This window comes from Leptopilina heterotoma, unplaced genomic scaffold, assembly GCF_015476425.1.
Source record: "Leptopilina heterotoma isolate Lh14 unplaced genomic scaffold, ASM1547642v1 Lhet_270, whole genome shotgun sequence".
NCBI classification, from domain to species: domain Eukaryota; kingdom Metazoa; phylum Arthropoda; class Insecta; order Hymenoptera; family Figitidae; genus Leptopilina; species Leptopilina heterotoma.
In genome coordinates, this window is record NW_025110979.1 from 129,656 (window position 1) to 156,450 (window position 26,795).

At 29.5% G+C, this 26,795-nt stretch overlaps 1 protein-coding gene across 3 annotated transcripts in view; it reads left to right on the plus strand.

Moving 5' to 3' along the window:
- The first annotated feature begins 1,632 nt into the window (after window positions 1-1,632).
- The window catches only part of LOC122503861 (dachshund homolog 2-like), a 483,446-nt gene continuing 458,283 nt past the window's right edge, over window positions 1,633-26,795 (plus strand). For 2 of the 3 annotated variants that reach the window (XM_043614607.1, XM_043614609.1), the window contains exon 1: window positions 1,633-3,292. In XM_043614607.1, coding sequence (XP_043470542.1) covers window positions 2,541-3,292 — 752 coding nt within the window. In that variant the 5' untranslated portion in view covers window positions 1,633-2,540. The remainder of the gene's footprint in view (window positions 3,293-26,795) is intronic. The other variant, XM_043614608.1, reaches the window with a different exon arrangement.

Consider the following 26,795-nt stretch of genomic DNA (forward strand, 5'->3'; position numbering starts at 1 on the left):
TGTATATAAGTTTTTGCTTCAGTTCGAGTAATTTCAATTACAACTTTATGCCGCTTTAATGCTGCGCGAAGAGACGATGATCATGATGAGGGATTAATAATAAGGAAGTTGCGTGCTGAGATTTATCCGGTGGTACAAGAATCATTTCTGAATATTGAACGGTATATAGTGGTCAAGGTATATGTTAGGCCCAGGGGGGGGTCTCTTTCATTCGGGGTTGCACGAGGTCAAGGGATCAGCTGTCTGGGTTGTATAAGTGTACACGTATGTTGACCCTCACTCGTGATGAATCTAGGTCACGGGGCCGTTGTAGGGTTGACCAACCAAAAGAGAGGAGCATAGGGGGATTCTTGGGGCTCCCCCCGTATCACACTCCCGTGATTATCTAATCGAGGAGCAAATGCCGTCCCTCTTTATTTTAACTTTGTTTCCTTCTAATTGTCCGCGTTGTCCAAATATTCATTGTTGCTGTATATTTCTAATCTTTTGTTATACTTATTCTTGCGTTATGCTGCATATCAATCCGTTTGTTATTTCTTGTTGCTGCATATCAATCAGTTTGTTATTTCTTGTTGCTGCATATCAATCCGTTTGTTATTTCTTCCGTTTTTTAAGGATATCAAATTGAGAAAAAAACGAATCAAAACTAACGTTTTGATTCGTTTTTTGTATCAATTTGATATTCTTAGAAAAACTGTATTTGTGATGTTCATATCAATCCGTTTGTCATTTCTTTCTGCTCTACATTTCGGATTTTATAAATTGTACACACGATTAAAGTAGCATTTTTGAACGCCGCGCGCTATTCAGTATAGGTTAAACGACCTCTTTAGTTTCCTGTCAAATTTAATTTAACGCAGCTTTGATTCAGCTTAAAACCCGAAAATCTTGTTAACTTTGTTGAGATATTTTGTATAGCGCACTTTATATGTGGTACGTTTTCCTTTGTCATTTTTAACAAACAAAATACTATTCACAGGAAATTTTCTCAAATACACATATGAGGTTTACCCATTAAAGTTTACAGTTTAGAAAATGATTTTCGTTTGTGTGCTTCTGAAACTTCAAGTTCGACAGTTTATTTTCTCGATAAGTTAACGAACTTTGTAACTCTCTTGTCGTCTATATGCGGATATAAGTGTGTGTGTGGAAGTTTTTAAAGGGAAATTGGCTCCTTTCATGTGAATTAAAAAGGAAGAAATAAAAAGTGAGTTCTATATGTGAAGAACAAGGAGAAGGGTTGTTTTTTTGAAAGACTAGATTAACTGGAGAATTGGGTCTGGTGGTATGTCGTCTTCAGAAACAACGAGTAGATAATTCCTCTACTTTATTATCCGGCTATGGGGGGCAAAAAGTAGAAACAGCAATGCACAAGATGCCGAGTGCATGAACGATTCTTTTCGTGAGATACAACGATACCAAAGTTTGTAAGCAAGAAACTGCTCTTCGTTATACGTATATGTATATAGAGGAGAGAAGGACGCCTTGGGAGCCGCACAAAGATATTAAGTACCCATACCTATAGTAGGAGGATTGGGACGGAGAGACGAGGAAGAAAAGGAAAGGAGTGGAGAGTACGAGAGGAAGCGGAGTTACCTATAGAAGAAATAAGTGCGCGCGTGTAATGCTGATGGCGAATATGGTGGAGAGGTGCCAGGCCCCCGCGCGCGAGCGAACGATCGATTCGAACGCCGGCGACATTCTTCGCCGGCGCTCGTAGAGACAGAGAACAGTGAAGAGAGACGAGAGCAGAGAAGAGAAGTCGCGAGGAAAAAGAAGAAATCCCCACTTGGGTATACCTTCCAGTCGTACTGTCCTCAGTTCTTGTGTTTGTGTCGGTACGTCGTCGGGTTGGCGAGAACAGTAGTGGGGAATGTACATCAGCAGCCAGCGGTCGTAGGAAGGTTTCAAGGGCGTTACCAATGAGACTGCTCCAACCAGTACCAGGCATTCAAGCCTCGCTCGCTCCGCCAACCGGGTCGACGAGTGCGCGCACAACACGCCCATCCTCCCCGTCCATAGAGCTCCTACTGATGTTTTTATTTATTACATCTGTGACTGGGTAGGGAAATACTCCCAACTCGACCAAGAGAACGTTTGCCACTTTGAGAAGGAACGACGCGCGTCCCTGCGAGTTACCGCCGCAGCCGCCTCCGTCGTTTGCTTTGCTCGGCGTTAATACGTTTGTTCGTTCGGTAGTCGATATTATCGTTCCTTCCAATACGCGTTATCAGTGCAAGGAGAGATCAGATCATCGACCTCGTTATCGATGACCCCATAGTTAATCGGTTCCTCCAACGTTACCGCGATGTAAATACTCAATCATGAACAACAAACAGTGATACAGTGCGGAAGTTTCGTGACAGTGCAATTCGTATATACTAACAGTGAACGTGCGTTTTTGTGATCACAACTTTTTTTGATCCAATCGACGATTTTTTGTGTTTTCTTATATAGTATGCTTTGAAATTGCATTGGAATATTTATTAAAAAAGCTACTTTACCAGAAAGTGTATTAAAAGAACTGAAGGATTTACCTGATGGACCACGGAGCAATGGATAGCTCTTCTGAACACAGTAGTCGAGCCAGTCCAGTTACTGGTAGTCCAAAGAATCCACACAGTCCATCAGTTCAGCAGACTCCACAGCAGCAAATTCATAATTCCCATCAGACACCTTCTTCACATCAGCAACCTCACCCTAGAGATCAATTGCGCGATCATCATCGTCTGCCAACACCTCGATCACCAACAAGAGGATCACCACCTCAAAGTTTGCCACTAAGTCCACCGCCCTTATCGGCCGGTGTCGCTCCTCCAGGCATGGTACCACGTATGCCTGGTCTTCCGCCGCCAGGTTTGGGTCTATTGAGCCAACTTGGTGGCATGCTATCCGGCCATCATGGTTCTCCATTGGAACTTATGGCTGCACATCACGGTGTCTTGCCACCCAGGTCCTACAACAGTCCACCACCAATTAGTTCCAGTGATCCAACTGCTAACGAGTGCCAAATGGTTGAATATCGTGGTCGAAATGTTGCAGCCTTTATCATTAATGGTGACACCATGCTCTGTCTGCCACAAGCTTTTGACTTTTTCCTAAAGAATCTTGTGGGGGGTCTTCATACAGTGTACACTAAACTCAAGAGACTCGATATCGTGCCATTGGTGTGCAATGTGGAGCAAGTTAGGATCCTTCGCGGTCTCGGCGCTATTCAACCAGGAGTTAATCGGTGCAAACTGCTTAGCTGCAAGGATTTTGACGTTCTCTACAGGGACTGCACTACTGCCAGGTACAACCTTTAGATCTGTTTCTACATTCGGGACTATTTTAGGCCTATCGACAAAATTTGTTCTTGAAGAAAGATTTATGAATCTTCAGAAACGAATATTAAGAAAAGTGTATCTGGTTTTTTTCTAGTAACTATTTATACTTCTGTAATGCCCCATAAGGAAAAACTAGTATTTTGGTTTCAAAATCTTATGACCTAAGTGATTGACTATTATCTAGTTTTCCATTGTAGGGCAGTATGAGTATAGATAGTTCTAAATCCATAGTAATAGATAGTTCGTTGGTACCATTCGTATATTACTCTTTTGAAAATCGTGATAAAATCTAGATCATTAGGAGCATCCCTTTCTTCTACTGGACACACTGTACCCATTTTTGGTTCCCAAAAATGGGTACATTTTTGTGTCCAGCAGAAGAAACATTCGAACATTTTTCTTGTTCCCTTTCTACTGCTGGATCCCATTTTCAAAAATGGGTACAATTTTTGGGTTCAGCAGAAGAAAGGAACAAGAAAAATGTTCCAGTACGTTTAGTGCAATTGAAATACGCAAATAAGTAGATGTTAGAAGTATAGTAGAAGTAGATGTTAGGTGAATTGTTGCCTTCAAGTGAAATCAAGATCGTATTGTTGAAAGAGATGAATCGTGACTTCTGGTAGGACGTTGTGCCTCGTGGCAATCACGCGGAAATCAACATAAAAACACAAAATAAGTTGATGCTGACAATCGGCCCTCGACAATTCCAAAGTCGCGCACTGACAATGAATGCAATGCCGAATCGATCATCATCATAAAGATAAAGAACTGCAAACATGCATCTTCCTGGTTCGTTGACTTGTTTATAAAACGGAAGCTCGAATCCTCGCATACATTAATAACACAAGGTGTCGCCTCCGGGCAGCACTTCGTCTTAGCTGCTTTCGCTCTCCAGCTACCAGTGGGCCGAATAATATGCTTTAATTGTACACCACCTCCCGCTTCTTCAAAACTTAATCATCGAGAGAGAGCCCCCCACTTCAAAAAAAAAAAACCTGACCCACTTAATCTTTCTCACACTAGATATTTAAAAGCGATAGATCAATGTTAGTCTTATCGTTTGGAGCTATCTTGTTGGTCTGATCTTCCTCAAGGATATATACAGAAAGACACTCTTAATCCCTTTTCGTGGTTCTTTCCTTTTCTCTGCAGAAATCAGAACTAAGATTGATTTTGGCAGAAGGTTTTGTTAGTATTACAGAAAGACGGACTAATATTGTTAGAGCCTAATTAGTAAATAAATTTTTTATTTAAAAAGTGCGGTATTGTTGCTAAAACGTCTATATTTACGATGCTGATGTAACTCAAAGGGAACGTGAATTCACGGCACGTGCCAGTGTTTCTAGGATTGTCACCAGAATCCGGCGCCAACAGGTGTCCCTTTCACGGTTGTTTCTCTGAATGAATCAGTTTCACAGAGAGAGGAAGAGAAAGAGAGTGTTAGTGTATATGTGTTTGTGAGTGAGCCTGGTTGTTGTACAAGCTTATCCCACCCACACGCGAAACTACAGACGAAACGGAATGGTAAACGGAACGAGGGGATCTGCAATTGCCTGTGAAACTTTTGTCTTCTTTCTGTAACTTTCGATCTTGTTATTTCGTTGAAATTAAAATTATCCGTGGGTATAATGAATATTTTCGTGAATAATTTTTCCCACTTTTTGTTAGGTAGTGTTAGGTATAGTGTTTTTAAATTTTTAAGTTCGAAATCGTCCAAGTTTAATTGAACGGATTTGACGAAACTTGGAGTATTGGACAATAGTTTGTCAGTGGGCAACGCGCAGTGGCAGTCACAACGGAAACGGATTCAACGCGACACAGTGAGGGAGAGTGAAAGAGATGGCATGAGAGTGAGAAAAGCGTAGGGATAGAGATCCAAATAATCCAGAGTCATGAAATAGAACTCCGCGGGCCGTCGGCTCGTGCGGGTCTCGCTTTTTTAGAGTCGTTGTTCGTTTAGATCTCTGTGGAATTTTTTTTCCTTTGCTTAAAAATGTTGTAATTTGTTGAAGTTATATTTTAATACTATGCACTCGTAGAAAATGTTAGGAATTTTATTCTGATGAAGAAACATCAGCAGTTTTCGCATTTAAATTCACTGTTAATCTGAAAGTAACAAATTCATGTTAATTGATACCAAAAATATGGATGGAATCACGAAGTGCAACAAACTTTTTGTGGCAATTTTGATGTTGGTTTGTTACTTTCAAGAAAACTGATGGATACTATATGCAGCATTGCGTCAGCAATATGCGAATATTTTTCTTCTCTTTGATAATCAGAGGAACTTGCAGATTTCTAAAAAATCGAGATTCACTTCGTGGGGAAATTTTCATGATATAAATCAAAGCTGTAATTCAATTTAGAGAATGTTTCTTCTTTAGAATATGGATGATACAGATACGGATGATATGGTTATGGATGATATGGATGATACGGTTATGAATGATATGGATGATGCAAAAATTAAAGGAATATTCCAAAGGGTTGTTTTTTTTGTTCAACACCTTGTTTCGATGTATATATATTTATACGCTTCTGGCGATAATTATCGATTGGAAAAATGTTTGGACAGGCAATAAAAATTGGATGATGAAGAGGCTGTGGGTATATGGCCCTCGTGTGTGGTCCGGTCGCGTGTAAACGTTGGCATTGTTACATTCTGATAATGCACGGTAGCATAGCGTTTGAGCATGGTGCGCTTTATACTTTGGTTTTACCTACAAACTACACGGTGAATCTGCACGTTCTCTCATTGCTGCCCCACCCTGCTATATATGCTATATATATATGTACACACACTTTTACAACGATCCGCCGCTAACAGCGTGCAGCCGGAACCACAGCGATAATTCAGAGGATTTTTCTTGCGGTTTAGAACGCGGCGCCGGGTGCTGTATACTTCAACAACTCGAATCCAGTATCGGAACCGCTGTGTCACATGTTTTGCTCCGAAATAAAAAGAAAAAACTCGATTACTGCATGCGACTAAAATTATATCTGACAGAAAGAGCTATATAACATAATATTATGAAGTGCTAACCAAAAATACAAATACAGAAAAATAAATTATAAATTCATCAAAATTATGTCACTTTTGTGGCATAATTAATAATAATCCGGATTTTGATGAATAAGAAATAAGTATCGACAAATTCAAGTTTGAATTGCTATAAATTGAATGAGATTCAATTGATCTTGAGAGAGAACATGGACTGCTTTAATTATGCAAATAAAACTACAAGCAACCACCGCGCGCATCTTGATTATCTTGAATATATTCCAAAGAAATAAATGATACAAACGTTAGTAACTAACGTTCGTGTAAAAAGTTATATTTGAATACATATCCGCATAAGGAACTAATTGAAAGCCTGTTTAAAATAATAGTTGAGAATGTGAAATATTGGCACGCACATATGATAAGATAATTACATTAAGTAATTGATCATTGCGCCTTGTATTCATTAGACTGATAATCAAAATATACTCCGATGCTCTTGCAAATCAAGCAGATTATTATTAATTGAATACGACATTATTATTTTGTAAATAATAAATTTTCTGCACGATGACGTACCGTTGGAAAAAAGACATATTTTTATCTTTTTGTTTGTACTATATCTAATAAGTATTATAAAAACTTGTAAGTTATATAAAAAGATAGTATAAATAAAAAGATAGTATAGAAAAGATAGTATAAATAAAAAGATGGTACAAAAAGATGTAACATACATCGAAAAGAATTATATATATCAAAAAATGAAACCCTTTTTGTAACAATAATAATTTGTCCTATATGGCGCGCGCGTTATATCAAAGAAAAAGTATATCAGAAGATCAATTCTCCCCAATGAATAAACGGCCAATCAGACCGTAAGTTTCGGCGTGTTCGATAGGATGTAACTACATGCTTAATGTTATAAAGTGCATATCTGTATCAAAAGCCTATAGCCAACAATGGGAGCATATGAGCTCTTCTAATAATATCATGCGCCTAGAGCTCCGCACTCTCGCAATGGTCCACAAAAAAAAACCGGGGGCAGCTGCCATAACTGCGATATACACTCGCATCACAAAGAGAAAATATGAGATATCTGTTATGAACAAATATCTATATCCCGAAGGAATATTATATTCTTCTACTATGCGCGCCCATAATTTTGTCTCTTAAGAATTATCCGCATGTGGGGCCTGCGGAAAATTTATATCGAAATGGTGCAATAAAAGATAAAGTGGAGAAAAATTTGATTATGCTATGTTGATTATGTGAATGGTAATCTTGTATATTTTGATGATTTTAGATCATCAAGATATACAAGATTGTAATATATGTTCACAGTTTTTTTAAGGATATCAAATTGAGACAAAAGGATCAAAATTGTTGCAAAGCAACAATTTTGATCCTTTTGCCCAATTTAATATTCTTAGAAACACTGGGTTTTGATGATCTGAATAGTAATCTTGTGTCTTGATGATCTGATAGTTGTCTCGATGATTTGAATAGTATCTTATTTCTTGATGATTTGATAGTAATGTCTGAATGATTTGATAGTAGTGTAGTCTTGATGATTTGATAGTAATATCCTGATGATCTGAGTAGTAATCTTTTATGATATCTTGATGATCTGAATAGTAATCTTTTATATCTTGATGATCTTAACAAAAAGTATCGGCTAGGTTATTTCACAGACTTTCTTAAGCTTATCCGACGGCTACCGGAAATTAGCACGTCCGTTTTGTATATCCTTGTAGAATATTCCAATTTCCGGTAACTACTGGTCATCAGTGACAAACTGAACATACGGATGCTGTCGTATAGGAAAATCTTTAAAAATCGACGAAATGGGAATGAATCGTGAAACAAAATTTTTCGTGATAATTGTTATTACACTGCAAAACTAACTATTCTAATATACATTGTAGTCACTTTAAAATGTTTAAAACATTTATTTTTCCTACCATCTTAAAAATCAATGCATTTTAAGATACTTTTGATAACTTTCTAGAAACGACAAGTGCGTATCTTAAAATAAGATGCGCCTTCTTTTTGGTGCGTATATAGATTTAAATTTCAAAAAATAGGTTGTGAAAAAGTATACCAACTTAGTTAAAAATTTTAAAGAACGGTTGTGAAGAGGAGTAACAACTATATAGTTAAAAATTTAAAAAAACAGATTAGTAAGGGTACCAAACTATATTTAAACATTTTAAAGAACGGATCCTGAAGAAGAGTTTCAACTTAATTTTAAAGAATATGGATTGTTAAGAGCAACAACTATGTAGTTACAAAATTTAAAGAACGAATTTTTTTTAAAGAACCCATTTTTTAAAAAAATAGGTTTTGAAGAAGACTGACAACTTTGTTAATTTTAAAGAATGGATTATAAAGAAGAGTACCAACTTAGTTAAAACATTTGAAGAGTGGATTGATAATGTACCGATTATATGGTTAAAAATTTTGAAGAGTGGATTATTAAGGGTACCAACCGTATTTACAAATTTTAAAGAACAGATTTTGAAGAAGAGTACAACAACTTAGTTAACAATTTTAAAGACTGCGGATTGTGACAAGTGACAATTATATAGTTAAAAATTTTAAAGAACTATATATTTAAAAATTCTAAAGAACGGATTGTGAAGAAGACTATCAACTCTTCAACATTTTTAAAAATGTGTTTTGAAGAAGAGTGTGAACTTTAAAATTTTAAGGAATGGATCATATAAAGAAGAGTATCAACTTAGTTAAAAAAATTTAAAGAGTGGATTGTTAGTGTACCAACCATATAGTTCAAAATTTTAAACAGTGGATTATTAAGGGTACCAACCGTATTTACAAATTTTGAAGAAGATTATACCAACTTAGAAATTTTAAAGAATGGATTGTTATAAGAGTACCAAGTACATAGTTCAAAATTTTAAAAAACGGATTGTGAAGAAGAGTATGAACTTAAATATTTTTTAAAATGGGTTACCAACTTAGTTAAAAACTTAAAATAATGGTTTAAAAAGAAGAGTACCAACTTAATTGAAAAATTTAAAGAGTGGATTGTTAAGAGTACCAACTATTATATAGTTAAAAATTTTAAAGAACCGATTGTGAAGAAGAGTACCAACTTAAAAATTACACAGAATAGATTGTGAAGAAGAGTACCAACTAATATAGTTAAAAAATTTGAAAGAATGGATTGTTAAGAAGAGTATACAAAGTATATATACATATCAGAGTGCAGTAACTGTGAAGGTGGGCTGGAAATAAATATTAATAATAGCTTCTTTCTTTTTCTCTTTTACACTGTATATCGCAGGCGTGTGTGCATTGTTAGGGCCATTACGGGAGCCAATTAATCTATGCTCAATTTTATAATTAAATGGCTAATAGCGCATGGAATTACAGTCCAGGGCCGTGCACTCCCACGTATATATATACATATCCCTGTTCCGTTGTAAAAGAGCGCATCATTTTCTTTGAAAGAGGAAAAAGAATCCAGAGATTATTTAGAGAAAAGTGTACGTATAGCTCACTGCGGGAATCAGAAAAGGAAAGGAAACATTTTGCTATTATTCTTTTTACACACACTCATCACAAATCTTGAAAATCTACATTCATATCATACAGTATAGTATATATATGTATAGTCTGTATATACAGACATATTGTAATTAGAAAATTTTTGTTGCGACCGATTTATGATTGTTCATTTGACTTGGTTAGGCAAATTAATTAATATAATTGACTTCAACTCGTTAAGAGGAATACAAAAGACGCCGCATTGTTATCTTCAACGTGCGTATTATGTCGATGCACAGACGCGCAATTATTTTATACACACTCTTTTTGATATTTATCTCTATGCCATTTCACGCGTTTCTCATTATTTCGTATATATATCCTTGCGGAGAGTTTGTATAAAAATGTCTTTGTTTGGAATAACTTTTTTTTTGTAATTTATTTTTTCGTTGCCAATTTAAGAGAACGCGGAGATTCATTTATCGATCGTTAAATATAAACTCTCGAGATACGCCTGTAAACACTAATTCCTCCCTTACAATCGTTCTTAATTCTTGGAAAATTAATTGAAAACACAAATTTGAACGTTTTCTTTTTCGTTATAGCCGAGCAGTTCTGTTACCGCCTCTCCCTTGACTTACTGTAATTCCCGGTAATTAATAATCTGCAACAAGTAATAATAAAGCTATAGTAATCCGGCTGCTGCCTTGCCGCAGCGAGAGCGGTGTTCTTAATTCTGGATAATTAATGCAAAGACAAACAAGAACGAAACTTGGCTCTTTTTCTCTCGCTCATTTCAACATTATTATAAAGTTGTCTTTATCTTTCTTGTTCTTGTATTTTACTGTGGAAAATAAGGTATAGGCCTCTCGCGCCCCTCAAATCAAGCAGGAAATTCGATAAAGCTGTCGCACGATTCGTTGATCATTTTTTTCCGAAAAAAATCATAAATACGATTCATAAAAATCGTATGAACGAAGGGTTGTCACAAAAACTTAATTTTTTCCCCTGATTTCGAGACTCAACTTTTAACTTTTTCCCTGACCCTAAAGAATTGTAAACATTTTCGAAAACATCAATAACTTCATTTTTAAATAAATATTTAATTATTTTTTTTGCACAGGAATTAAAATTCTTCAAAACGTTCAAATAATTTCTTGTATGGAATTTAGTTAAATTTTTACAGAAATTTATTAAATTAAAGAATTTTATCACAATTTTTGAAAATAATTAAAAACTTTTGAAGAATTTGATTAAAATTTTTTAAAAATAATTTAATTCATGAGAAGAATAATTAAAAATACTAATTTCTGAAAATAATTGCATTAATGCGAAGAATTTTATAAAATTTTTTTTAAATAATTGAAATTTTGCCAAGAATTTTATTGCAATTTTTGAAAAAATAATTGACATCTTGAGAGAAGAATTTCGCTACTTGTTTATAAAAATAACTTAATTCTTGACAAGAATTTTTTAAAAATTTTGAAAATAATTTAATTTTTGCAAAGTATTTTATTACTTTTCAAAAGAATTAAATTCTTGTGATAGATTTTTATATTTATCAAAATAATTGAATTTTGGAAAAGAGTTTTATTAAAATTTCATAAAATAATTAATTTTATGGAAAAAATTTTGTTGTTTTCCAAGCTAATTGTCTGAATTAATTAAAAACTTTTAAAAATAATTGATTTTCTGCAACGAATTAAAATTTAATTATAAAAATAATTGAATTATTTCAAAGAATTTTATTATTTTATTGAATAATTGAATGTTTCTTAAAAATGATTTCTTTCGTCGAGTTTTAATAAAATTTTTAAGAATAATTGAATTTTTCGAGGAATTTATTAAAAATTATATTAAAAATATTTGAAATTCTGCAATGAAAATAATTGAATTTCTAAAAAAATTTTATTCTTTCTCAAAGTAATTGAATGTATTACATGTTTGTAAAAAAAACTTATAATTCTTGACGAGAATTTTAAAAAAATTTTGAAAATAATTTAATTTCTGCAATATTTTTTATTACTTTTCAAAAGAATTGAATTCTTGTGATAGATTTTGATATTTATCAAAATAATTGAATTTTAGAAAAGAATTTTCTAAAATTCCTTAAAATAATTGATTTATGGGAAGAATTTTGTTGTTTACCAAGATTATTGAATTCTTTTGTAAAATTACCTAAACATTTTTTAAAAATAATTAATTTCCTGCGACGACTTAAAAGTTAATTTATGAGAATAATTGAATTATTGCAGCGGATTTTATTGTGTTATTGAATAATTGAATGTTTCTTAAAATTGGATTCCCTTGTTGAGTTTCAATAAAATTTTTAAAAATAATTGTATTCTTGAGGAATTTTTTAAAAATTGTATTAAAAATAGTTGTAATTCTGCTATGAAAATAATTCAATTCCTACAAAAGAAATTTTATTCTTCATAAAAATAATTGAATATTTTCGTAGAATTGTATAAAAAAATTTTTTTCAATAATTAAATTTTGTGACAAATTTTATGAAAATAGTAAACATATTGAAAATAATTGAATTGCGGAAAAATTTGGAAAATAATTGTAGTTCGCAAAGAATTTTATTAAAATTCCTAAAAGTAATTGAATTTCAATGAAGAATTTTGTTATTTATGAAGATAATTGAGTTGAAACTTTGGAAATAATTAAATATAATATTAAAAAATTCTTTCTTGTCAGAAATAGAAAAATTTTTTGAAGGTTTTGTATTTGAATTCGTGATAAGTTCATAGTTTACGTGTCAAACAAAAAAAAAAAAACAAATTCGGAATTTTCTTACGAATTTTAAAAATTTAATTTTTTTCAGTACTTTTAATAAAAATCCCTGACATTTCCCTGATGACCAATTCTACTTTCCCTGACTTTTCACTAAATTCCCTGATTTCCCCGACTTGTGTCAACCTTGACAAAAAATGGCAATCGAAATTATATAGAAAGTGATATCATCTTCCTTTGAGTCAGTTCTTTGTCAGCAACCATACGAAGATATCATAATTTATTACAAATTTTATACTTTTTGCACTTGGATCTATAATTATATGCGGAAAAAAGATATAAACTAAAGAAAATGTTCTGAATTGTATTTTCTGAGGACGATTATGCCTATTAAATATAATTAAGTCTGTCAATCGTTTATAAAATCATGAGGGCAATAAATACAATCTTGCATATATGCAACAAAATGTTTCTTAAATGCTTATATGTACGCTTTTTTGTTTTCTTCAATTTTCTTTGCAATAATCAGGCAAAATGTTGTCATGATCCAGTATGCGAATGAAACATTCAAGAAGCCGGGACAGGATAAACGCCTAAGGTGGAAAAAAAAGGTGAAAAAGAAATGAAAAGAAAAAGAATAGGGATATAGAATCGAAGAGAGCGGCTATAATCACGAGATTCTTGATGGCGAGATACAAATGCAAGTCATTCGGCTCTGTATTGTATTGCAATGGCGCCAGGCTCCCGTTCTGCAGATTATTTTCTCCTTCCTCTTCATACCCAATACACATTTGTCTTATTGTACACGGTATACAAATACATATATACATTTAAATTTGTATACATATATATTCAAATACATTTAAATAATAATATAGATGAATTTACTACAGTAGCGAAGATTTTATCCTTCGAGAACAAATTGAACGGTGTTTGGTTTCTGGCAAATCTACAAATCACGTTTATGACTCTTCACCCGGTGAAAAATTTTATTTTAACTAAATATAATTTATTTGAGTTAAATAAAAGTATATTTGTCTCAGAGTCTACTTTTTGCTTTTGAATTAGTAAATTTTACTAATAAATTAGTAGAAATTACTATTTATTACTCAAATTTACTAATAAATTAGTAGAAATCACTATTTATTAGTAAAATTTACTAATTCAAATTTAGAAAGTGTAATATTTACTAAAATATAACTAAAAATATTTACTAATTAATTAGTAGAAATTACTATTTATAACTAAAATTTACTAATACATTAGTAGAAATTACTATTTATTAGTAAAAGATTTACTATAATAAATTAGCAGAAATTACTATCTATTATTAAAATATTTACTAATAAATTAGTAAAAATTACTATTTATTACTAAAATTGACTAATAACTTAGTAGAAATCGCTATTTATTAGTAAAATTTACTAATTCAAATTCAGAAACTGTTTTAAATAAAAAATTTCATTAATTAGAATTATATTTTTTTTAATCAAATGATATTTATTTGATAGGGTTGGCATAGGTCAGAGAAATTAGGGAAATGTCAGAAAAAGTCAAATTAATCAGGGAAACATCAGGAAATTTTATCAAAAGTACTGGAAAAAATATTTAATTTTTCGAATTCATATAAGAAAATTCTAAATCTTGTGTCCAGCATCTTTTAAAAATATTATAAAGACTTAATTTAATATTAAACTCTTTCTATTTGTATAACAATAATTGAACTTTTCAGATTTGAAATTGAACGAAAATTTTGAAAAATTCATCTTTAATAAAATTCTTTTAAACAATTCAATTATTTGAAAAAAATGTAATAAAATTCTTCTGACAAGATTCAATTATCTTTAATACAATTTTTTAAAAAATTTCTGGAAACAATTCTATTCTTTTTAATAAATTTAAATTAAATTCTAGATATGAATTGAATTATTTTCAATAAAATTTTAATTAAATTCGTTGAAAAAATTTGCAAGAATTCAATTATTTTCATACATATAACAAAAATTCTTTGCAGGAATTCAATTATTTTTAATATAATTTTAAATTGAATCGAATTGAATTTCTCAAAAAAAAAAAAAAATGTAATATTATTTTCACAAAATTGCCATAAAATTCTTTAAAACAATTAAATTATTTTCAAAAATTTTAATAAAATTCTATGTAAAAATTAAATTACATATTTCTAATTCAAAATTATAAAAAGTTAGAAAAATTACAAATGGTAGGTAATATAAAAGTTGATATAAAAATTTGTCAAAAATTTGAACCTTTAAAATTGAAAAAATTTGCAATTTGAACTAATTAGTACAAAAGTGATAGAATATTCTAAACATTTTTTTGTTTTATTCTACATTGAAGAAGATATTTAAATAAATGAAATTATTTTTTTTCTAAGAAAATAAATTTAAAAAAAACCATTTTGCATTATTATTAATTAATTTTTTTACAATAATTTGTAACCAAGTATTTTTATATTTTTGAATGTTTAATTAATATTACTAATAAAGATAGAATTTCAAAAAGTTTTAAATTGAAGTATCAGAAAATTTTAATTTTAAAAAATTTTAATTAAAAATCCTGTACTAGTTAGTTTTTTGAATCATTTTTTTATTCAATTTTTTTTTAAATTGAATTTTGAAGGAACTTTCTGAAAAATTATTAAAAATAATTGAATTTGTGAAGAATTTTAGTTTTAAATTCTAGAAAATAATTGATATTGTGAAAATTTTAGTTCTAAATTCTAGAAAATAATTGAATTGACATCTTGAAAATAATTTTCGAAAAATTACTGCAGCAATTCTCAATTCTTTCTTATAAATTACTGAATTTCAAAGGATTTGAAATTTGAAATTTTTCCAAATCTTAATTCCTATGGAAAAATAATAACAATGATTAAATATTTATTTGAAAAATAAAACTGATTATGTTGTGAATAATTTTACAATTAAAGATATTTAAAATTTGAATCAGTTAAAAGTAACTGATTTAGAAGCAAAAAGTCAGTCATTATAATTCAAATAGTAATGTTTCTACTGATATTTTGTTAAAAATTACTGATTTGCTTTTAAAAATAACTGATTTTTCTGTAGATTCTTTTAATCTAATTAAATTAGTAAAGTTTAACTAATTTTTCAGTTATTTTTTTTTTTTTTTTTTACTGAAAATGAGTATTTTTTCACTAAAAATCAGTTATTTTTAACTGATTTAAAAGAAAACAGTCAGTCACTGATTGTCAGGTAAAACTATGATTTTTAACTGATTAAAATTTAGAGAGTGAATTAAAATATTTTTGAGGTCAGGGAAAAGTGAAAGTTTTGTCTGGAAATTAGGAAAAAGTCAGGGAGAAATAAAGTTAAATTTTTTTGGCAACCCTGTTTGAAGCAAATAAAATTTATTAATACCAAATAAAATTTATTAATATCAAATAAAATATACTAACACCAAATAAAATTTATTTGAAAACAAATAAAAAGTTTAATTGGCTATGAGTCAAATAAATCTTTTTTTTTTCTAGAACCAAATGAAATTTATTTGAACGAATCAAAATTAATTTGAAAGTTCGAAAGAAATAAAAAAAAGGCTGTCTGAGTATAATAAATCTTTTCTCCGGGTGTTTATTAAAACGTTTGTTTTATTTAAAGAAATTGACTTTTCGATCGAGGATGAAATGATGATAAGCGTAGAGAATCGATTGTTTTTTATGGACATATATACCCAGTGACCTATTTTACAGCAGCTGACTAGTAGAGAGTAACCCTCGGATGTGAGATATCCCCTCTTATGTCATAGCGTCCCCCATGGAGATGAAAACACCCTCGCTCCAAACTATACACTAGGTCGCCCTTTTCATTTCTTCGGAGGACTATCATCATTACCCCAAAAATTTAATCCCTTCTTTACTTTGCTGCACTGTTATTTTTGTTGATGCAGTTTTCAATTTTCAAATTAAATTCATTGGCACGATACATACTAATCATTTTTTACTAATCGATTATTGACATTCGTCATTTTCATCCAGTGGGGGAAAAAAAGAAGATAAATTCACTCAGAGCAATAAAATTGTGTGGCGCGCGGGAATTTCAAACACACACACTCACACACAAACCGGACCAATCAGAGAGCAATTGGCCTCTCTTGCGCACACAGCTGTCTGCGATAACTATGGGAGGTCCATAAATCCTATCCAGCAACAATTTCATGCAAAGAGCAATTCAAAGAAATCGTTTTTGCAAACTGGTGCTGGATTCTGGTAAAACTCTTTTCTCTTTGCGCGCGCTCACGTATATAACATCAGGCACACTCGAGTTACAACCCTTATTATCAATCTATATGTACGTGTTTCCATACACGTGTGATTAGTCTGCATACATCAAGTGTATATTTCTCCTCACGGTCTAGAATCTCTCTTTCTCCTGTTGCTTATAGTTCGGCTCAAATTGATGGATCAAATTTAACATATTATTGTGGCGATGAAATATTTATTCGCGATTGTTTCTTGAGAATAATCATTCTTTAAATCTCTGAGAAAATATCTTGATGTCCACGTCGAGATATTTTCTCAGAGATTCATATGTTTATAAATACAATATAAAAGGGGGTGTGACAATCCATGAAGGTATTTTTAAAACTGCAGCTAGGCTTCGCACTCATCTACTAAAACCTACTATTTACTACTTTTTTTTAAAAGTTGATTAGTTTTGCTAATATTTCGGTTCTTTTTTAGATCTCAGCCACTAAAAGCTACTATTTCTGTTTTTTTTTTTTTTTTTTTTTTGAGAATTTCCACAACTTTAAATTCGCTAATACTAAAAATTAAAAAACTATTCCAAAAAAATTATAATCAAATTCTTTAAAACGATTCAATTATTTTCAAAAACTATTCGAAATTCATTATTTTCAATATCTAGTATTTTCATAAAATTTCGCAAAAGAATTCAATTATTTAAAGCAAAAATTGATCAAACTCATCCAAAATTCAATTATTTTTATAAAAAATAAAATTTCCAGAGGAATTCAATTAGTTTAGAATAGAATTTTCAAAAAAAAAAATTTCGAAACAATCAATTATTTAACAAAATTTTTATACAATCAGAATAATTCAATTATACTTTCACTAATAATAACATTTTTCATGAAAATAGAATTATTTAAACAAAATTTTGATAAAATTCTAAGGATGAATTAAATTATTTTCATAATTCATAAAACTCATAGAATAATTTCAATTTTTCTTAATACTACTTTAAATGAATTAATCGAAAAATTCAATTATTTTCATAAATAAAGTTTCCCAGAAGAATTCAATTATTTAAAATAAAATTTTCTTAATATTTACTAGATTTCGAAAGAATTAATTATTTAAAACAATTTTTATAAAATTCTTATAAAGAAATCAATTATTTTCAAAAATATCAAAAATTTTTCTCTGAAATTCAATTCTTTTTAAACATTTTTTAATAAAATTTTTTCGCAATAATTCAATTATTTTCATTAATAATGAAATTCTTCTCAGGAATTCAATTATTTTTGAAAATTTTAATAAAATTCTTAGCAACTGTTCAATTATTTGCATAAATAATAAAATTCATCGCAGGATTTCAATTATTTTTAATACAATTTTACAGGAATTGCTCAAAAAATGTAATTAATCTTAAAAATTTAATTTCAATTCCTTAAAAATTGATTATTTAAAAAAATATTAAAATTTTTAACAGGAATTCATTCATTTTTAAATATTTTAAATACAATTTTAATTATTTTTTTAAAAATAATGTAATTATTCTTAAGAATTCAATTATTTCCATAAATAACAAAATTATTCCCGAAAATTCAATTATATTTTGAGGCATTTTAACAAAATTCTTTGCAAAATTCAATTATCTTCATAAATCACAATATTCGTGACAAGAATTCAATTATTTTTAAAGGTAATAAATTTCTTCTAGGAAATTAAATTATTTAAAAAAATTCTAAAAAAAAATCGTTCGCATAAATTCAATTATTTTCATAAATAATGAAATGCTTTTTAGATATTCAATTATTTTCAAACAAAAATTAATAAAATACCACACAGACATTCAATTATTGTCAAAAATTTTAATAGAATTCTTTGTAAAATTTAATTGTTTTTAAACACTTTTCGCAATTCAATGTTGTTTAATATCAACTATTTTCATTAAATTTCCAAACAGAAATCAATTATTTAAAAAAATTTTTGTAAAAATCTTTGTGAGAATTCAATTCTTTTCATGAGTAATAAAAGTTTCTCAGAAATTCAATTATTTTAATTAGAATTTGCATAAAATTAGTCGAAAGAAATCAAGTATTTAAAAAATTTTATTGTTTCTTCGCAAAAATTAAAGTATTTTTACCTATAAATATTTAAATTCTTTCATGAATTATAAAATTCGTTGCAGGAATTCAATTTTTTAGCAGGATAAGAAAGAAGTAAATTTTTTCGATGAAAATTTGTAAGTCAGTAAAATAAAATATAGAATTGAATTTTAGTAAGTTTTGTGAAGTGTCTAAAACGAGTTATTTTGGTTGACAAGTTTAATTTTTCGATAGCTACTTTTTGATTACTTTTTTTTAGTTTGAAAGCTACTTTTTGCTACTTTTTTAAAATTAATTATCGAATGCGAAGTCTGAAAATGTTTTTGATGTATTTTTGGGCTCATTTTCTCCAACGTTTCTTTGATATCCTCAGAAAAACTGTGTTCGCAAAGGAAAATATACGTTCAAAGGCCTCATTGACACATTGCGCATATATATACATCAGGGTTCTCAACATTAACACAATTTACACGGATTATAGAAACCTTCTAACTTTTTCTGCCTGTTAACACATCATTCGTAAAAATATATCTAATAAAACTAATATGTTTTGTGTGTCTTTATTACCCCTAACAATGTCGAAAGACTTGAACATGTGTATTTAAAGAAATTAGGCATCAAAACATGAAAAGGACAATAATCATCCTTGCGTCCCGACAAACTCTATACTCGAAACTTTAATTTCTAGTGATTCGTGAACGTATGGCATATCACACCCCACGAAAAAGGGTTTCGTGTGCACGCCAGCCACTCCAACTCGTTACACACGATAATTAAACAACTCACGAGACCTCCAAAGCAGTCAGGTACGATCTTATATAGTTGCTGTTAGAACTTTGGAGGATTTCAACTGGGTAAATGTTACCGCGCATTTCCTGCTGTTATACTTTCGACATGAATACGATAGCATTTCATAAAAGCGAGTAAGAGCTTTTCTATATATACATATAGTCTTTATGGTTTATTTAATCCCATCTGCTTCAAAATCTGAATTTGAAGACAAACTGTTCTTGATTTTTTGTCGCATATTCCATTGCAGTGCGTTCATCGCAACCTAACTGGTTTTTTTTTTTATTTGGATAGTATTTTTTGTTGTGTGTTTCATTACAGTGTTTGTCACTTTGGATATTTCGAATGTTTCAAAGAAATTAGCATTTGGATATTTTATGGACGTTCTTTGGAAATTGTGATAACCGTAAGATGTCCCATAGGGATCCCAGATGTGAATTTAAATTTTTGGTTTTTGTTTGCACCACATTCTTTAAGCATGACAAATCTTTGTCACACTTTGCCAAACTTGGTGCCATATTTCGCCATCCATTACTTCCGTTTTCACGCGTGTATGATGTCCGCAGGATTTCCTGATGGAACATTCGTTGCTGTTAGGCAAATTCCACTATATACAGTTTAACATATTCCATTACACAGTTTGCCTTCCACTATACTGTGTAATAAAATATATTACAAGAGCCTAACAGATAGTTATATACAAATAGTGTAAAAACAAAACAAATATACAAGTTTCATGCGCACAAACATGCAGTTATTAGAAAAAAACTTAGTTTCCCTCTTGGGTGATAAATATTAGTTGTAATCTTCGTCCGACATGGGAGAGACTTGCTTTCTTGATATGTATATATACAAAATGGAGAGTAATCCAGAGTTTATTCAGTTTGCGTGTTGTGTGCTGAGTTTGGTGCAAAACGTCACGCGTCAATCAAAAAGCCCTAGGCTGTGCAGTAATGATCCATATATACATATTCTTGATGTCGAGGCGATCTTATATGTGGATATATACCCGATTTAGCCCTCGAATTGTATCTAAGTGAAGTCAACTGTGCAAGTAGTCAAGCAACCTTTTTTCCAAAACATCTTTACACGCGTGCGGTCCGTTCGCGTGACGCACGCATACGAATACACTTAATACACTTCATACACTTCATACACTTCATACACTTTATACACTTCATACAAATTTTATTTTCCTATTCACATTCGCGCAAAATCATTTTCCAACCATTCCCTTATATCGCAGAAAGGATATACCAGTGTACACATAAAATTGTCAATAAATAAAGAAATGGTGTACGAGAATTAAGTTGTAATTTAATGGCCGGATAAATTCTCACAGCCGGGAAGGGGAGAAAAAGAAGTGATATTATATTGCCGTCCACGCCACCGTCAAGGACGTGGACCACCATAGAATTAAAATCGTGAATCATTAACGCTCGTTAAAAAAGCACTATCACTGAACGAGCTAATAAAGAAAGAGAGAGAGAGAGAGAGAAAACAATCAATTCTTTTGATGCAAATGCAACCCCATATATACAGAAATGGAAAAAGAGAGTGATAGATTATGGGCGGCGTTAATTTCATTCGGATTGACCTTGGATCCACTAAATTGCCTCTCATCTCTATTAAAGCGAGTCCAGAAAGGTACAAGGCATTCCAAAAGTTGATATATATATATATGTATATATATATAGATACAGCATAAAATGGTACTATTCACAATCAGTGTGATGACTATAACAATATAGTGTATCGAATTGGACAAAGAAAGGCGGCGCGAGACAATCCGTCGAGCATAACAAACCTGTAAATAATACAAACTGATCCAAATCGATAGATACGGGTCCCTGAACCGCAAAAACGAAACATGTCCCTTTTTTGCATCAACTTTGCTTTTTAATGAATTTCTCCTATTGTATGATGAATTGTATAAATTTTGTACCATCTTCTCTTTCATATGAAAATTAGTAATGCAGCCAGAGAACTTGTTTCCAATTACCGAAAGTTGTGGTAAAAATGAAAAGAAGATAAGGATGAATGAAAAAATAATCTCTGCGTGTGAAGATTGTAACACACATAGATCATTTGGTAAACAGGACAAGCCTTGGGTGTTAACTTTTTTTTTGTAATTCAAGAGCAATCGAGATAATCGTGAACGATCTGTAATTATATCATTGTTTAAAATTACCCACCGACCGTTGTTACGGATGAGCTTTGTGGTGGTTGCAAAAGAAGAAGAGCCGAGGTGTTATTAGGACCTGACATTGATACATCCAATGCTGCGTTCCCAAACGGATTGTATTGAGTTCTATAATCCAGCTTTGATACATTATAGCCCTCTGCGTATATGGTTTGTACTTTTTTGTTAGTTTGAAAAAGAAAAGGGAAACGAAAAAAAGACTCGAGTGATATTTCATGTGTGCTGTATTCTTTATATTGACAGTCTATAATTTTTACAATTGGATGACTTGAGAGGATAAAATTTGTGCGCGTTGAGATTTATCACTTGAGCAGGATATTATTTGTAGCACTATAGTAATGTTGCAATTTGTAGTACTTGTAACATTGTAACTTTACTGAAAATAATTAAATAATTATTTAAATTTACTGGATTTACTGAAAATAATTTGTGGCGTTGGTAGGATTGTAAAGTGAGGCAATATTATTTGTATGGCATTAGGAACATTGCGACATTGCACAATATTATTAGTATAGCATTAGGAACATTGCAATATTATGCAGTATCATTAGTATAGCATTAGGAACATATGCCAAAAATTACAAATATCATTTGTAGCATTTGCAACATTACAAATAGCATTAGGAACATTTGCCACATTGCAAACAACATTTGTAGTATTTGCAACATTACAAATAGCAACATTACAATTAGGAACATTTGCTACAAATACAAACAACATTTGTTGACCAAAAAAAAATTAATTTTGTTCTTCCCCGACTTTCCCTTGAATTCCAGACAAAGTTCTTACTTTTCCTTGACACTAAAGAATATTTTGATTCAGTTAAAAACTTATGAATCAGAAAAATGTTCTATTACTTCTTTTTTTAAATAAATATTTAATTATTATTTTTCCATAGAAATTAAAATTCTTCAAAACATTGAAATTCGAACTTTTTTGAAATTAAATTTAAAAAAAATTTTATAAAACATGAAGAAATCGATCACTCCGAGTCTTCGACTCGGAGCAATCGATATCTTCATGTTTTATAGAATAATTAAAGAAAACAGTAGGTAATAAAATCATTATTTTATATTATACGAATATTGTTACTGTAACTTTATGAAAATTATTTCCATCATTGCAATTCAATTATTTTCTAAAATTTTTAACTAAAATTCATTTTTAAATCAATTATTCTTTTTAATAATTTTTGAAAAATTTCTTAGAAAATTTTCAAATCCTTTTGTTTACAATTCAATTTTACAAAATTTCATCGATTGTTCGAACTTCGAAAAGTCTTCAATATATCAAAATATAAAAACTTCAAATAATTTCAAAAAAGTTCTGTTAAACTTTTTTAAAAATATTAAATCTACACAATTTTCAGTTAAAAATATAAAAAATTCAAACTTTCAAATACTATAATTTGAAACCATTTCGAAATTCAATTATTTCTAAAAATTCAAGCTGTAATACTTTCTCTCTAAAAGTTGAATTAGTAAAAATGTTTATTAATTGGAATTAGTGAATGACTTTTTGCTTTGAAATTAGTAAATTTTACTAATTTAGTAGAAACGACTAATTATTAGTAAAATCTACTAATTTAAAAGCAAAAAGCACTAATTCAAATTAAAAAACATTTTCACTAATTCAAATTTAGAGAGTTGAATATTCAATTATTATCTAAAATTTTAACTGAAATTCATATTTAAATAAATTTTTAATAGAAAATTCTACGAGATTCCAATTATTTTAATACAAAAATAAATAATCTATTAAATAATTGAATGTTTTTTAAAATTGAACTCTCATAAAGAATTTTATCAATTTTACCAATTTCTAAATAATAAAAATTCTTTTTTCCAATTTTAATAAAATTTTTAAGAATAATTTCACTTTTCGAGAAATTAGATTAAAATATTGTATGAAAAGTAATTGAATCTCTGTAAAAAAAATTTGATTAAATTAAGAAAAGTTTTAAAAAGATTTTGAAAATAATTAAAATTTCGACAACAATTTTCTTAAAATTTTTGAAAATAATTGAATTTTAAAGAAGAATTTTATTATTTATAAAGATAATTGAAATTTTGACTGAAATTTTTTTTAAACTTTTGACCATAATTGAATTTCTGCGAAGAGTTTTATTACTTTTGAAAATAATTGAATTCTTTTCATGAATTTTAATAAAATTTTTAAGAATAATGACATTTTTCGAGAAAATCCATTATTTTTTAATTAAAAATACTTGATATTCTGTGATGATTTTTATTATTTATTAAAAGAATTGTAAACCTACAAAGAATTTTATTATTTATGCGCAAAATAATTGAATCCTTATAAACAATTTTATCATTTATATTATTGAAATAATGAAATTATTGCGAAGAAATTTATAAAAAAAATTTGTCAATAATAGAATTCTTGTGAAATTTTTATTATTAAATTCATTCATTTAAAATTGAAATTTTCTAAAATTTCCAATTGAAACCTTTTTTATTAAAATTTTTGAAAATAATTGAATTTTCAAGAAGAATTTTATTATTTATAAAGATAATTGAAATTTTGACTGGAATTGTTTTTAAACTTTTGACTATAATTGAATTTCTGCGAAGAATTATAGTACTTTTGAAAATAATTAAATTCTTGAGACGAATTTTTCTAATAATTCTTTTTAAATAATTGAATTCTTTTGTGAAATTTTACTGAAATAGTAAATATTAAAAATAACTGAATTTTGATAAATTATTGAATTTAATTAAATTTCTACAAAGAATTTAATTTAAATTTTTGAAAATAATTTAATTCTTTTAAGAATTTAATTAATTTTAATTAAAAATGTATTGACAATAATATTTAAATTCTAATAAATAAATTATAGAAACGCTTTTTCAAAGAATTGAATTCGTTTCATGAATTTTAATAAAATTTTAAGAATAATTACATTTTTCGAGAAATTCCATATTATTTTTTAATTGAAAATAAATTATATTTTGCGATAATTTTTATTATTTATTAAAAGAATTGTAAACCTACGAAGAATTTTATTATTTATGCGCAAAATAATTGAATCCTTGTAAACAATTTTATCATTTATAGAAATAATTTTATTGAATGCGAAGAAATTTATAAAAAATTTGTAAATAATGGAATTCTTGTGACATTTTTATTATTTAATTAATTCATTGAAATTTTTGTAAAATTTCAAATTTAAACCTTTTAAAGTTCATATCTATTTATGAAAATTGTAAACGCTACTCTTTTAAAATTGAATTAATTTTGAAATATTTAAGTAAAATTATATTATTTAATTAATTCATTGAAATTTTTGTAAAATTTCAAATTAAAACCTTTTAAAGTTCATATCTATTTATGAAAATTGTAAACGCTACTCTTTTAAAATTGAATTAATTTTTAAATATTTAAGTAAAATTAGATTTCAGGAATAATTACAAAAACTATTTAGAAAACAATAATTTTTCAGGAATCCGATCAGAATTCCCTGACTTTTACATGTTTTTTCAAGGTTTATAAAATTGCCTGACATTTCCAGGTTTTCAGGTTTGCGTGGCAACCCTGATTTGTAACTTTAGCAGCATTCCAACTTTATTATCATTTGTAGCATTTGAAGCATTACATATATACTATCATTTGTAGTATTAGTAACACTTCAAGCATTTTTAGTATTACTAACATTGCAGCATTTCGCAAAATCATTTGTAATCAGAAAATATGAAAATCTACTCTTAATAATTTGTGTCATTTCAAACATTGCAATACTTTATGCAATAGAATTTATAGCACTTGCAGTATTATGCAATATTGTAGCATAGCAGCATATTTACTCCGCAGTTAACGGAAACATTTCCAACTTATGTTTCAACAAAGTTAGAAACGCTAATCTCTCCACTTTCTTTTATTATCTTAATGTCTCAACTAAACAATAAGATTAAATGTTTCATGTCAGGGAAAATATCACGACACCATCTTCTAATGAGTTATTAAGAACAACTGTCACGCAATTCTTTTCGCAGAATGATGTTCTATGCGCTCTTTGCGTGTTTCAATTATCGAAATGTTCAATTTTATGCGATTATGCGTATATTTATTAGGATTGTTGGCACACGACATTCGCATATAAGGATTAGAAATATAGGATGAATATAACTATACGGAAAAATAAATTAATGTACGGAATATTTACAAGCCACTTATAAGTATATCCTATGCTTGTAATATTTACCTGATATAATGAGGTGCCACGTGACAGGTGACGGTTTGAACATTATGTAATATATTTCTCGCAGAGAAAGATATAGTGAATTTATCGAGAGCATATGTGATAGTTGGATATCGGTCTTTAAACTTCTCGCGCTAATTACACGCTTGCGGCGATGGATAACATTTTTAATCGTGACACGTCCAGATGCTTTGTGATTCATCTTTCAATAATCGATGCGGATAAATCTTTGAATTACGCGACCTGTGCGGTCCTTCGCTCGATGATTATCATATGTGACAGAAAAGTTTGGAACAACTTTGCTGTTCTAACACCAAAAGTTGTAACGAAAACAAAAAGATTGCAAAAGGACCACAAACAGAAAACAAAAAGGAACGTAAAAGTTAACAAAAGGAAACAAAAAGAAAACAAAAAGAAAACAAAAAGAAAACAAAAAGAAAATCAAAACAAAAGAAAAGATTAAAGAAAAAGCTACCAAAAGGAAACAAAACTGCAATATTGGACGCAGTTTTTTAATTTCATAGAATTTGCTTCGTTGAAAGGAACAATCATTCCGAAAAGGGGATTAAAAATTGGTTAAAGAGGTTGAATTTATACGAAAGGCTCAAATATCGTTTTATGATGAAAAAAAGGAGATAAAAGAAGAGAGATGAAGAATATCCAAGTGCATGGAA